At 34.4% G+C, this 12,329-nt stretch overlaps 1 protein-coding gene across 1 annotated transcript in view; it reads left to right on the top strand.

Annotated features, from left to right (window-relative positions):
* LOC111142282 (sodium voltage-gated channel alpha subunit 7) overlaps positions 1-12,329 on the top strand; it is an 80,759-nt gene that overhangs the window by 39,927 nt on the left and 28,503 nt on the right. Inside the window, exons 10-13 of the mRNA XM_022495337.1 lie at positions 2,655-2,861; positions 9,781-9,883; positions 10,552-10,790; positions 11,971-12,144. Coding sequence (XP_022351045.1) covers positions 2,655-2,861; positions 9,781-9,883; positions 10,552-10,790; positions 11,971-12,144 — 723 coding nt within the window. The remainder of the gene's footprint in view (positions 1-2,654; positions 2,862-9,780; positions 9,884-10,551; positions 10,791-11,970; positions 12,145-12,329) is intronic.

Here is a 12,329-nt window from a genome sequence, read left to right as displayed (position 1 = left end):
GAGAATCCTAAGAAGTCTCCATGCCCAGCATGGAGGTCCACATGGGGCTTGAACCTTGAGGGCTCAAGCCCGAGATCATTACCTGAGCTGAAATCAAGAGTCAGATGCCTAATGGACTGAGCCCCCAGGCCTCCCTGATTTTGGTTACTTTAATTGCTTGTTCAGTAGTTTCTCCCACTAGTAGATACCTTAGAAACATACCTGAGAAGAGTTCTTTTTATCTCAATTTAATTGTTCTATCCTCAGTATCAAACACATAGAAATGCTTAATGAAATTTTAATAAGCAAAAATATGAGTATTTATAGATCATATCACTTTATATAATGTGTTCTGGTTTTTTGGTTACAGCCCTCAAAGTATGTTAGCTAATTTTCTTGTTAGAATTGGTTTAAAGGAAATCCTTTCCCACTACTAGTGAAATGAAACATCAGTGTGGGAGTGCCCTGGCGGAGTCCACATGGGACTTTCATCAGTATTGCACTCTTGTTATTGACTAGTGTGTTGAGATGGTTTGCTTTGATTTGGACTGGATTTGTGCTCTCAGCATTGCCCCACACTGAACTGACCACGGCTAGGGAAATTCAGCAATTATTCCCAAAGAGTGTAGTTTATGTTTTAGAGAATACAATTCTCTATTCATTCACGAAATATTTATTTGATCCAAGCACTCTTTGATACACCCAGGGTACAGAAATGAACAAAACAAAATGTCAGTCCTAATGGACATAAACAAAATGTTATTTCCAACATAGTTAACCTTCACTGCATATTTGCCATAGGCTAAATGCATCTTCACGTGAGTGCACTATTTCATTTGCTTTTCGCAAAATCCTAGGCTTTGGGTGCCATAATTACCCCAATTTCAAACTAAAATATGCTAGAACTAGAATGTGTATACTTTTCCATCATGATAAAAGTGTATACTTTTATCCTCCAGCCGGTTTCATATACTGGAAAGAGCAAAAGTTTTGGATTCAGGCCTTTCTTCAAAGCTGTGAAAGTTTTGACATGTCATTTTGCCTAATTTTCATCTTTCTTCTGCATATTGGAAATAGTAAATACCACATAAATGTGCTACACAGAATTAATGATACAATAAGCAAAGTATTTATTTATTTATTTGTTTATTTTTAAAGATTTTATTTATTCACTTGACAAAGAGAGAGATCACAAGTAGGCAGAGAAGCAGGCAGAGAGAGAGGGGGAAGCAGGCTCCCCGCTGAGCAGAGAGCCCGATGTGGGGCTCGATCCCAGGACCCTGAGATCATGACCTGAGCTGAAGGCAGAGGCTTAACCCTCTGAGCCACCCAGGTGCCCCAAGCAAAGTATTTATTAATGTGCATGGCCTGCAGTGTATCCTATGGTGTTCATTACTAACTCTTGAATCTACTACTGTAGATGATAGCTAGTTCTGTGGGAAAACTATTTAACCAAATCCTAAATAGGTGACTCTTTTAAGAAATAAGGTTTATTAAAAATGCTTTTAATGATAAATATACTATAGGTTAATAAGAAATTATTTTTGATTGAATGTTAGAACTTATTAATCTGTAAAACATTTTTAACTTTGTTGTATCAATATATTTTCTGTAAATAATACTTATCTATTGATTCAAGTGGATACTTAAAAATTAACACTAACCTCATCTGGGTTTTTTTGGATTTTGTTTATATACTTATAGTCAACGATAATAAATCAGTGGCCTGTATTACTTACATAGTGGACTGTATCAATTACTTATAATTTTTAAAATTTTAAATTCTCTCATTTATCTTAGGTAATTATTATGAAATAAAAGCTAGTCAATGCTCAGTTTTGAAATCTAAAATCTTTGTTTTTTTTCTATCTATAAATGACTTTAATAAGTAATTATATAACCTTCCCATGTGATTTGTCTAAATGTTCTTCACCAAAGCAGATATTCTGATATAGAAAAATTTTTGTTTCCCACCTCTTTGTTTTTTTTTTTTTAAAGATTTTTATTTATTTATTTGATAGAGATCACAAGTAGGCAGAAAGGCAGGTAGCTAGAGAGGAGGAAGCAGGCTCCCTGCTGAGCAGAGAGCCCGATGTGGGGCTCGGTCCCAGGACCCTGAGATCATGACCTGAGCCAAAGGCAGAGGCTTTAACCCACTGAGCCACCCAGGTGCCCCTGTTTCCCACCTCTTTGAATAATCTAAGCTTGTACCTTGTTATGATGTTTTCATAGAGTAATGAGAAGATGAAACTAATCTCTAAACCTTCATTCTCTGACTTTTATTAAGCTTCATATATTTAAAGATTCTACTGTAAAGGAAATAGTCTTTACTTTAGACTGTCCAGCTTTCTTAATTGAGAAATGACAATTCTTTCCTTCCAATATGTTTCTTTGTTAGTGAAGACCTAAAAGCCAGATGCTCACTCTAATTTAATTCAATTACTAAATTCTTTGATTTTGTACTATGCATTTTGTACCTTATATATATCTAAAATTGAAGAGCTTTTCTCTTATTTCTCCAAGTAGAGCCAGTAAAACTGTCCTGTGATTACATTCCACATACAACTAAATTATTTTCATTAACAAAATGTGTTTTTTTTTTCATTTTAAAATAGGAGATTATAGGAAGACAAATAACATTTTCCTCTTTTGTCTTGTTTTCCAACTCTCCTTAGATCCTTTATGCTTCTGGGAAGGTCTACATGATATTTTTTGTTGTGGTAAGCTTTTGGTTTGCTTTTTACATAGCAAGTTTGTTCTTGGGCATACTTGCTATGTCCTATGAAGAAGAAAAGCAGAAAGCTGCTGAAAAAGCTAAGAAGATTGAGCCAAAATTTCAGCAGACTTCAAAAGAACTTCAAGAAGGAGACAAAGCAGTTGAGGTATGAATTTTTCTTAATGCTTCATAGAATCAAAGAATTTGAGCTATTTCCTCAAGATCTTGGAGTATATTGCTTTTCTACATGGTGCTCAGTACTGTGTATTGTACATGGTAAAAATATTAACAGTGATTTTGATAAATGGGCTCACTTTGCTACATAACATTATTTCTTCAGTGCACCATGGCAAGAGTGACCAAGAGCTTTAAATATTTCTTTAAGACAGATAAATTTTTGTCCCAAAATGTATATTACTACTGCTGATAAATGATGGATATATTATTTTTCAAACTTGACTTCTCTGAATGCAGGTTTAGTTTATTAATTCAAACTTGCTTCTGATAGTTCATCAGAATTAACTGGAAAATTTCAGTATTCAACTCAAAAGTGATACTGTCTTCCATAATTTAGAAATCATGAAATACTAAAAGCATAGATTAAAAGTACAGTACTGAAGTTGTAAAAAGAACAAACAAATGCAGTCACTGGCTTTCTAGCTCTTTCAAGAGGAAATGCACTATACATCTTGATATAAAGAATTATTTTATCCATGGAATAACCAAATCCATGATAGTAAAAGTTAATAAAGTTTAACTCTAATTTTCAATTATTTAATGTGGCTTTTGAGTTTATTTTCAGATTTTTAGCTTAATAGCAAAAACTTCAGTCTATGAATCTAAAAGTATTGACAGAAGTAACATTAAAGAAATTGTAGAAATTATCTTTAAAAAATCAAAATTGTGCCATAAGTGTACTAAAGGAAGAGGACCCAGGAAAGCAACCACAAGTAGCTTTCTTATATTCAATCTCAGACTTCTTTCTCCACTGGGGAGGAAGAGGTTTAGCCCAGTCTCCTAACACCCCTACCTGGAGCTGTTGAGGTATATGGTGGGCAGGAGTCAAGTGGCCTGGGGTAGGATACATTCCTTGCCTCTTCCAGGCGTTGCTCCCTTCCCCTGCATTGTAAAGACCCTTTTGCCTGGGAGCTTGGTCTTTGGAGAGCTCTGGGGCCAAAGTGGTCCCAGTCAAGTTGAATTCTCCTTGACTGGAGTGGCTTAGTTATAGGACTTCACTTGGGAGGAGAGGTGTCATGCCCTGCCTCCTTTCCCATTCTTTTAGATTTGTTACGATTTTGCACTCTCAATACCTGCTTATAAAGATTGTCTACACTGGAAAAAAAAGAAACAACTTGATGGCGAAAGGACAGATTCAGGGAGCAGACAAAGGATAGAAAAGAGCTATACTAACACTCTGTCATATGAAGAGAGTAAAAAGAGATGGGGAAAAGTAAAGAGCTAAGATACATTCTGGCACTAAGTGGAATGCATAGTAAGGCTGGCTAAGAGATTTATTAATATCAAAGGTAACTTCTGGGTCAAAAGGGGGTAAAATGTTAACTTCTCTCTATATAAAACTATTAAGTCATCATCAATAAAGACGCTCTAGAAAAGTAGTTCTACTAAAAATGTGGGAACTGAAGAACAGAATGTAAGATCACACCAGATTCAAAGTTATTGATAGATACTGTGTTTACATGGTTCATAACATGCATACCATTGAAACAAGAAGCAATTATAGACAGTATGAAGAAAACATGTACAAAAAGAAGCTATTGAGTGTAGCCATTATATCATCCATGAGGAAGTCACAGAAAAGATTACAAAAGATTTCTGTCTCTAGAAATGAGTGTGGGGTCCTTCTGATTGAATGATTATGGTCCGAATGGTATTCGAATGTGTAATTTGTTTTGAAGTGGTTTTTCAAATGTCAAGGACTACACACAAATGTATCCAAGAGCACAATACTTCTATTATGCCAAGATGAGATGCCCTATTAACTCTGCTTAGGAAGAACTTGTATTATTTCCCAATTTCTTAATATCTCCATTCATTTGGCTGTTTTGGGTCACATGAAGCCTTTCTGGTTTTAATTAAAATCTTTCAATTGTAAAGGATTTCTTTTCCTGGAAGACACTAGAACATTTTGTCATGAAAAACTTTTTTGGGAAGTAAAAGCGAAGGTCATTTTCACAAGATTTACTTTATTTTCCTTTTTTATTTATACATAAGAAAATGCTGGAAAGAGAATTTAAAATGGAACATATTGAGGACTCTATAGGTGACTGATCTGATTTAAGACTAATCAGATTCTAATTCTGATGTTGGAATTACTGGGAGATTACTTAGATGTTTCATATTCTCACATTGTAGGAAAGCAGTAGATCATATTGGCTAAAAGCACAGTTTTGCAGTCAGATAAATATAGATTTCAGACTGTTTTAGCCACTTAAAGATGTATGATATTTGCCAAGTCTGTTAACTTTTCTGAACTTCAGCTTCTTTGTCTGCAAGATGTATATAATTGTAGTATCTGTCTCATGTTGATGCGAGATTCAAATGAAATAAATTCTTGTAAAGCAGTTGGCAGTGCTTAGAGTATACTGAGCAACTGAAAAAAATGTTAATAGCTAATTATAGGAAACACAAGAAGGCACAGCAGTACCTAATGATTATACTCCATCAACATAAAACTCTTAAGTCTTTGACTATATCCCCCTTTTTGGGGCAATTAAAATAATAATAACAATAATAGCAATAATAGTATATAATGTTTATTGAGTGTCAACTATGTTCTACACATATGATAAGCATCTTCATGATCTTCAAATTTTATCTTCATTGAAGAGTTCTGTTGGAAAGTTTCACCTGTATTTATTGGTGTCTGATTTCTCAACACTTCCCTTCATTTTTCACCACTTTATTTTCCTGGAGGCTCAATGCTGAAACTATATTATTCTATCAATTGCACAGTTGGCAGATGAAACTTTCTTAAGAATTGCCAGTCATGGGGCACCTGGGTGGCTTATGGGTTAAGCCTCTGCCTTCGGCTCAGGTGATGATTTCTGGGTCCTGGGATCGAACCCTGCATCCTGGCTCTCTGCTCAGTGGGGAGCCTGCTTCCCCCTCTCTCTGCCTGCCTCTCTGCCTACTTGTGATTTCTCTCTCTCTCTGTCAAATAAATAAAATCTTTTTAAAAAAAATTGTCAGTCGCTGTCCAAACCTCAAGAAGAGAATCAGATATACACAACTGTAGGAATATAAATATTTTTGAAAACATTTTCCCATCTAAAATGATATCCTTATAGCTCATCTATCTAATTAAATAAAACATTATTGACAATCTATATGCTAGGCATTATTCTAAGCTTTGGAGATTTTAAAATGTTAATAAATACAAATATAGTATTTATCTTCATGAAGCTAATGGTCTAATGGGGAGATAGACCATAAAATTATCTACACATAAAATTGTACCTCTCCGACTACCAGACATTATGTGTTTCCTGATGTTATGGAATGGGAGACATAAAACACCACATACAATATATTCTTGCCATAATCTGATCTAAGCCTAGTAAGCCTCTAGATCTGTCTTTTTCTAGAGACTATAAGAAAAGAACACAGGGGCATCTAGGTGGCTCAGTGGGTTAAAGCCTCTGCCTTTGGCTCAGGTCATGATCTCAGGGTCCTGGGATAGGCTCTCTGCTCAGCGGGGAGCCTGCTTCCCTTCCTCTCTCTCTGCCTGCCTCTCTGCCTACTTGTGATCTCTGTCTGTCAAATGAATAAATGAAATCTTAAAAAAAAAAAGAAAGAAAAGAAAAAAGAACACATTAAATTACGCTAAAAGGACACAATATATCAAATCAAGAATGTGGAAAATTCTACAGTTATAAGTGATCCATTATCATCAACAAGTAAATCACAATAGAAAAAATAAAGTCACAAGATAATCAGTAGGCCTGTGAACAAAGTGCAATGTGAGGATCTTTTTTGTATTTGATTGGAACAAATAAACTATAATAGAAAGTTTCTGAGCAATGAAAGGAAACAGAGCATGGTCTGAGTACTGGATAATATTAAGGAGTTACTAATTTTCTGATGGTGATCTTAATATTGTGATTGTGTCTTACAAAGTTTATTCTAAGAATTATATGATGTCCAACATATTTTTCCTGAAATATTTTAAATAAAGTGGGATGAGTAATACATGAGAAGTGAAGAGTATACTATTATTAAATTTTAAGGCTGGATATTAGGTACCTTTTGATTCACTGTATTATTCTCTTCTAAAAATAAATAAATGAAACCATAGCAAGTGCTATAAAAGTGAGAAACATGATGTTTTAGGAGCCTATATAAAGGATTTCCCTGAGTAATAACAGGGTTTTCTGAGGAACTGATGCTTGAACCAAGATCTAAAGAATGAGTGCATGCCATGTAAGGGTGAAGGAACAGAGTGGGTCAGGATTAAAAAGGCCAGTGTACCTGCAGTAGAGAGAGCAAATGTGAGTCCAAGATGAATATATCAGGTGTTCACTGCTAAATGCTAGAAATATGGCTAGATTCTTTCTTATTCATACCTCCTCTCTAGAGAAAATTTAAACCAGTTGTGAGAACAGGAATTTTAGGTGCTTTTTCCAGTCTAATTTTAACTTTGGATATGCCCTTATTAGCTCTTAAACTTCCAAACAGATTATTGAGTCAGGATCTTCTTAATTTGCATTATAAAATGGTTCTGTCCTTAGTAGTTGGCCAACTTGTGGGCGTTCATTCAATATTTTTAAGAGCTCCATTTAGGTAACTATATTACTAGACCAATATGTAATTTATTCTCTTTAGATTCTAAAATATATCCACAGTTCAAGCCAAACAAGTAGAGATTAAATATGACTACATCAACAATAACATAGTTACTCTCCTCACTGTACCCACTTCACAAAGATGATTATCTTGACTAAATTCCTTCTTGGGGTGATTCCATCAGACATTGTCACTATCAGAAACATCTCTAGGAGAAGCAATTCCTTTATACTAGTGGAAGGACTAGTGGAAGGTATTCAGTATACCACAAAGTATCATCTTCATGAAGATAAACCTGGGAAATCCCTGTTAGACTTTAATAACAGAACAATTATGCTTCTGTTGGTTTTTGACTCATAGAAATTTGAAACTGTATAAATTGTAACTTCTTTTTTTATTATGTTAGTCACCATTCTATAACTTACATTTTATGAAACCTTGTAAGTCAGTTAAAAAATAGTTTCTGGAGTAAGTTTAGTTAAGGTAAATAAATTAACCTCATATCCTGAGTTTTTAGCTTACTTTTTCAGAAAAAAAAATTAGTAATGAGGGAACAGAGATCAGTAGACCTGAAGAATCTGTCATTTTCATGGTGGAATCAGTATATAGTAGAGTTGGTTTTTACCTCCTCTGACTCTAGTATTTATGAAATTAGAGGAAACTTGACTGATACTGAATGAGATAAATATGATGATTCCTTGACATCTGTTATGCTACTTCAGGAAGACTAGAGCAGAACCTGCCAACTACGGTGTGCTGGGTATCAGTTATCATTGAGATCTGACCACTGATTCCTTCAGTGTTAGTGAAGCAGCACCCCCATCCCACTTACCTCCATTCTAGAGCAGCCTGGCCTATGCAAATTTATTTACTCTTTATTTCACCTATTTAGCTACACCTATTTACCAAGGTAAATATTTACCAATACCTATTTAACTTGGTAACATGTTACCAAGTTAACAAACATACCAATTTCATTCTCCTGCGTGTCAAATATAAACACTGTTGGGAACTCTGTGGTGTAATATAATCTACCCATTGTCAGGTTTTTTTCTTTTGTGTGTGCCCGCATGCATGCATAGATTTCTGTCTCTAGAAATGAGTGTGGGGTCCTTCTGGGGAAGGGCAGAGGTAGAGGCAGAGAGGGAATCTTAAGTAAGCTTCACACCCAGTGCAGAGCCCAGTGAAGGGCTTGATCTCACAACCCTGAGATCATGACCTACTCCGAAATCAAGAGTTGGACACTTAACTGACCGAGCAACCCAGGTGTCCCACCATTGTCAGTTTCTTAGAGTTTAAATTCAAATATAAATTATATTCTTGGTCACTAGAAACACCTGATCTCTATTTGTGGTAACTATGATGGTATAGAAGTTGAGACATCTACATCAAACCCTAGGAATGTGTTTCCAGAGCAAGGCTTCTTTTGAACTCTGTGTAACCACATCGGTAAAATAGAGTATCTTAAAACCATTACTCAAGTGACAAGACAAAAAGAAGTGATTCCTTTGTGGAATTCTCAGATATGTTCTAGCCAAAACAACTCTTTTAAATCCATTCCTTTACCTCATACTATTCAAGTTTATTTCATTACCACAGAGCCAAATAATTTTTTTTAAGATTTTATTTATTTGACAGAGAGAGATCACAAGTAGGCAGAGAGGCAAGCAGAGAGAGAGAGGAGGAAGCAGGCTCCCTGCCGAGCAGAGAGCCCGATGCGGGACTCAATCCCAGGACCCTGAAATCATGACCTGAGCTGAAGGCAGAGGCTTAACCCACTGAGCCACCCAGGAGCCTCAAATAATTTTTATTTTATCAAGAGTTTTCAAAGTTATAAAATACCTTCAAGGAAAAATGTAAGGTATTTGAGAAATACTACTATTCAGTAGCATGTTTGCCAACTGGATATTTTGCAGTGATCCTAAAGTATACATTGAATTGTTTATCAAATATGAGTAATGAATCGCTTCTCAGCCTTTTGGCTAAGATCAAGTGCAAATATGAGTAATAAAAACAGTATTCTCTGATTTCCTACTTTTATAGTTGATCTCATTGTATGAAATGATTTTTTTGAGTTGCAAGATAATACACATTCATTACCAAAAAATACTAAATCAGTTTAATACTGCCTATAGTGTAAAGACTAGCACGTGATGAAACCCAAAAAGATTTCTGGAAGTAAGAATCAGCATTTGAAAGAAGGTTATAAACCTTCTTATAGTTTTAGTCTTGTATCTACAAAGGGCAGAAGCCAGCACTGGACTCATCTAATTTCTTTTTAGACCAAGACCACACAAATAGAAATGAAGAAGAGATCACCAACTTCTATGATCACTTCTTTGAATATGTTGGATGATGCTACTGCTGCTATCAGACATGAGGAAGGTAAAGTAAAAAAATAGTTAGACACTCTGAAAGGTACTATTGATAAGACTCACTTTTAAAGTAATCCTGTAATTTCTTTAGAATTGCAGATGATAACAAAAATTTAAGGAATAACATAAGAATATTAAAATGAGCAATTCCATACACATAGTATTTTAAACATTGGTATTTTAAACATTCTTATCACTCACCAAAGAGTACTAAGAAATTTTCTTTAACATTGAAAACAACAAAGAAGTATTAACTTATAACTTAAAACAGAGGTTGGATAATATAACAATCATATATTAAGATATTTTTCAATATATAACCAGTAATTCATTATCATGGACAATATTAAAAGATATTATTTTGTAAAGCATAAAAATCTAGAAATTCTAAATCATAATCCTCAACTTTATTCCATATTTGTTTTCTTGAGAGAAACTCCTATGATTTACTTCTAATACACAGTTTATCTCATTTCATTTGTCTAACTCAGCAAGCATGAACAAAATAAAGGAAATTTGCTTTGCTCTGCTTTTTATTAGTACAGAATATTTTTATTTGCTAATTCCAAATCAGAAGTCTAGTTTTAAACATCTCTTTGCATGCAAAAGTCAAAACATTTTATTAGTTAGAACTTAAACAATTTGCTAATGTTTAACTTTTTTATTCCTTCATTTCAGAATCTGAAAAATCCAGGAAGAGATGCCCATTGTGTTGGCATAGATTTGCTAAAATTTTCTTGATCTGGAATTGTTCTCCCTGTTGGTTAAAATTGAAAGAGTTTATCCATATGATTATAATGGACCCATTTACTGATCTTGTCCTTACCATATGCATAATTCTAAACATATGTTTTTTGGCCTTGGAATGTTATCCGATGAGTGAAGAAACCAACAATGTTCTTAGCATTGGAAACCTGGTAAGGCTCTTGTACCTTATTTTCATTTACGACTTCAACTTTTCTTTAGTTATCATTACCCCATTATTTTATTTTATAATTCCAGTATGTTGCAAATGCATTATATGCATAGTAGATGAAATATTATGTTCACACTTCCACAACTGATCACCCCCGGCCCTGCTTTGTAAGTGTTCTTCTCATTTAATAAGTTTGTAGCTGAAGCTTAAAATTCTGCCATTTAAGTTTGAGATTCTAGTCAGTTGCTTGGCAGTTAGGTTAAATGGAAATATTATTTATTTCTTCTCCCTTCCCAAACATATCCTGGTATATGCCACATATATATGGTATATATATATATATATATACACACACACACACACACACACACACACACACACACATATATGTGTGTGTGTGTATATATATATATATATATAGGGCCATAGCTTCATAGAACAGAGCTGAGCAGAGGTGAAATAACAAATGCAAGCTCCTCACTGACACCTGAACTCTGAATCCTGACTACAACCACACCTGCCCTGTCTGCTCTAGCCACCTGTCTTTGGCTTGATGGGAACTCATCCTTTTTTTAGTCAATACAATGCAAAAAGCAAAACAGATTTCTGTGAGTTTAAAAACAAGTCACATTCAAGAAAATATACAATGTTCAATTTTCTTTGCTTTTATGGTGGTGGTGGTTTGTTGCTCGGTATTAGTATAAATGACCAAACTGCTACCCATTTTGAATTATATATTTACTTGGAACCAATACAACAATTGAGTCATTTCTACCAGTATAGTTTTCAAGAGACAGTGTTCACAGGTTTACTTTTTTTTCCCCTTGGTTCACATATGCACTTTTTAAATTCCTTCACAGTTTAAAAAATTAAATATCTTATCATGTATTCCGTATCCCAAAAAGAACCATTCAAAAAGATTTTCATCTTTAAATATGCTTTTGTTGTCTTTCAAGACAGTTTTTATTAAATATTTGAAGATTCTGTATACAGTGTTTGACGTTAGACTGTTAAATTAAAAATGTTTGAGTCTATCTTTAAATTATAGACTCCAAAACTAATCAGCTCTTGAGAGAGGAACTGTGAAGAATGTGGCAGTGAAAAGTTATAGTTTTTGTGTATGAGGTTCTGATATTGTAATTGGAAGCGTATTCTCATCTGTGTGTTTTGTTTCTGTTTAGATTTTTATTGGAATTTTCACAGCAGAAATGATTTTGAAAATCATTGCAATGCATCCATATGGGTATTTTCAAGTAGGTTGGAACATTTTTGATAGCCTGATTGTGTTCCATGGTTTAGCAGAACTTTATCTAGCAAATATTCATGGAGTGGCTCTTTTTCAAACATTCAAGGTGGTAAGTAGGATCCAAGATCTCAATTTTATTTTATGAAAATTTATCTCAGCCTCCTCAGATACAACATGGGAAGAATAGTAACACTTATCCCACTGGGGTATTTGAAATAATAAATGAATGAATTTTTATGTAAAGAGCTTAGAAGTTGCCCCAGGAAGAATAAGCATTTTCCTGTCATTTGACCA

Source organism: Enhydra lutris, unplaced genomic scaffold, assembly GCF_002288905.1.
Source record: "Enhydra lutris kenyoni isolate GAN:26980312 unplaced genomic scaffold, ASM228890v2 scaffoldscaffold1, whole genome shotgun sequence".
Lineage (NCBI taxonomy): Eukaryota > Metazoa > Chordata > Mammalia > Carnivora > Mustelidae > Enhydra > Enhydra lutris.
This window is presented reverse-complemented; position numbering and strand designations above follow the sequence as displayed.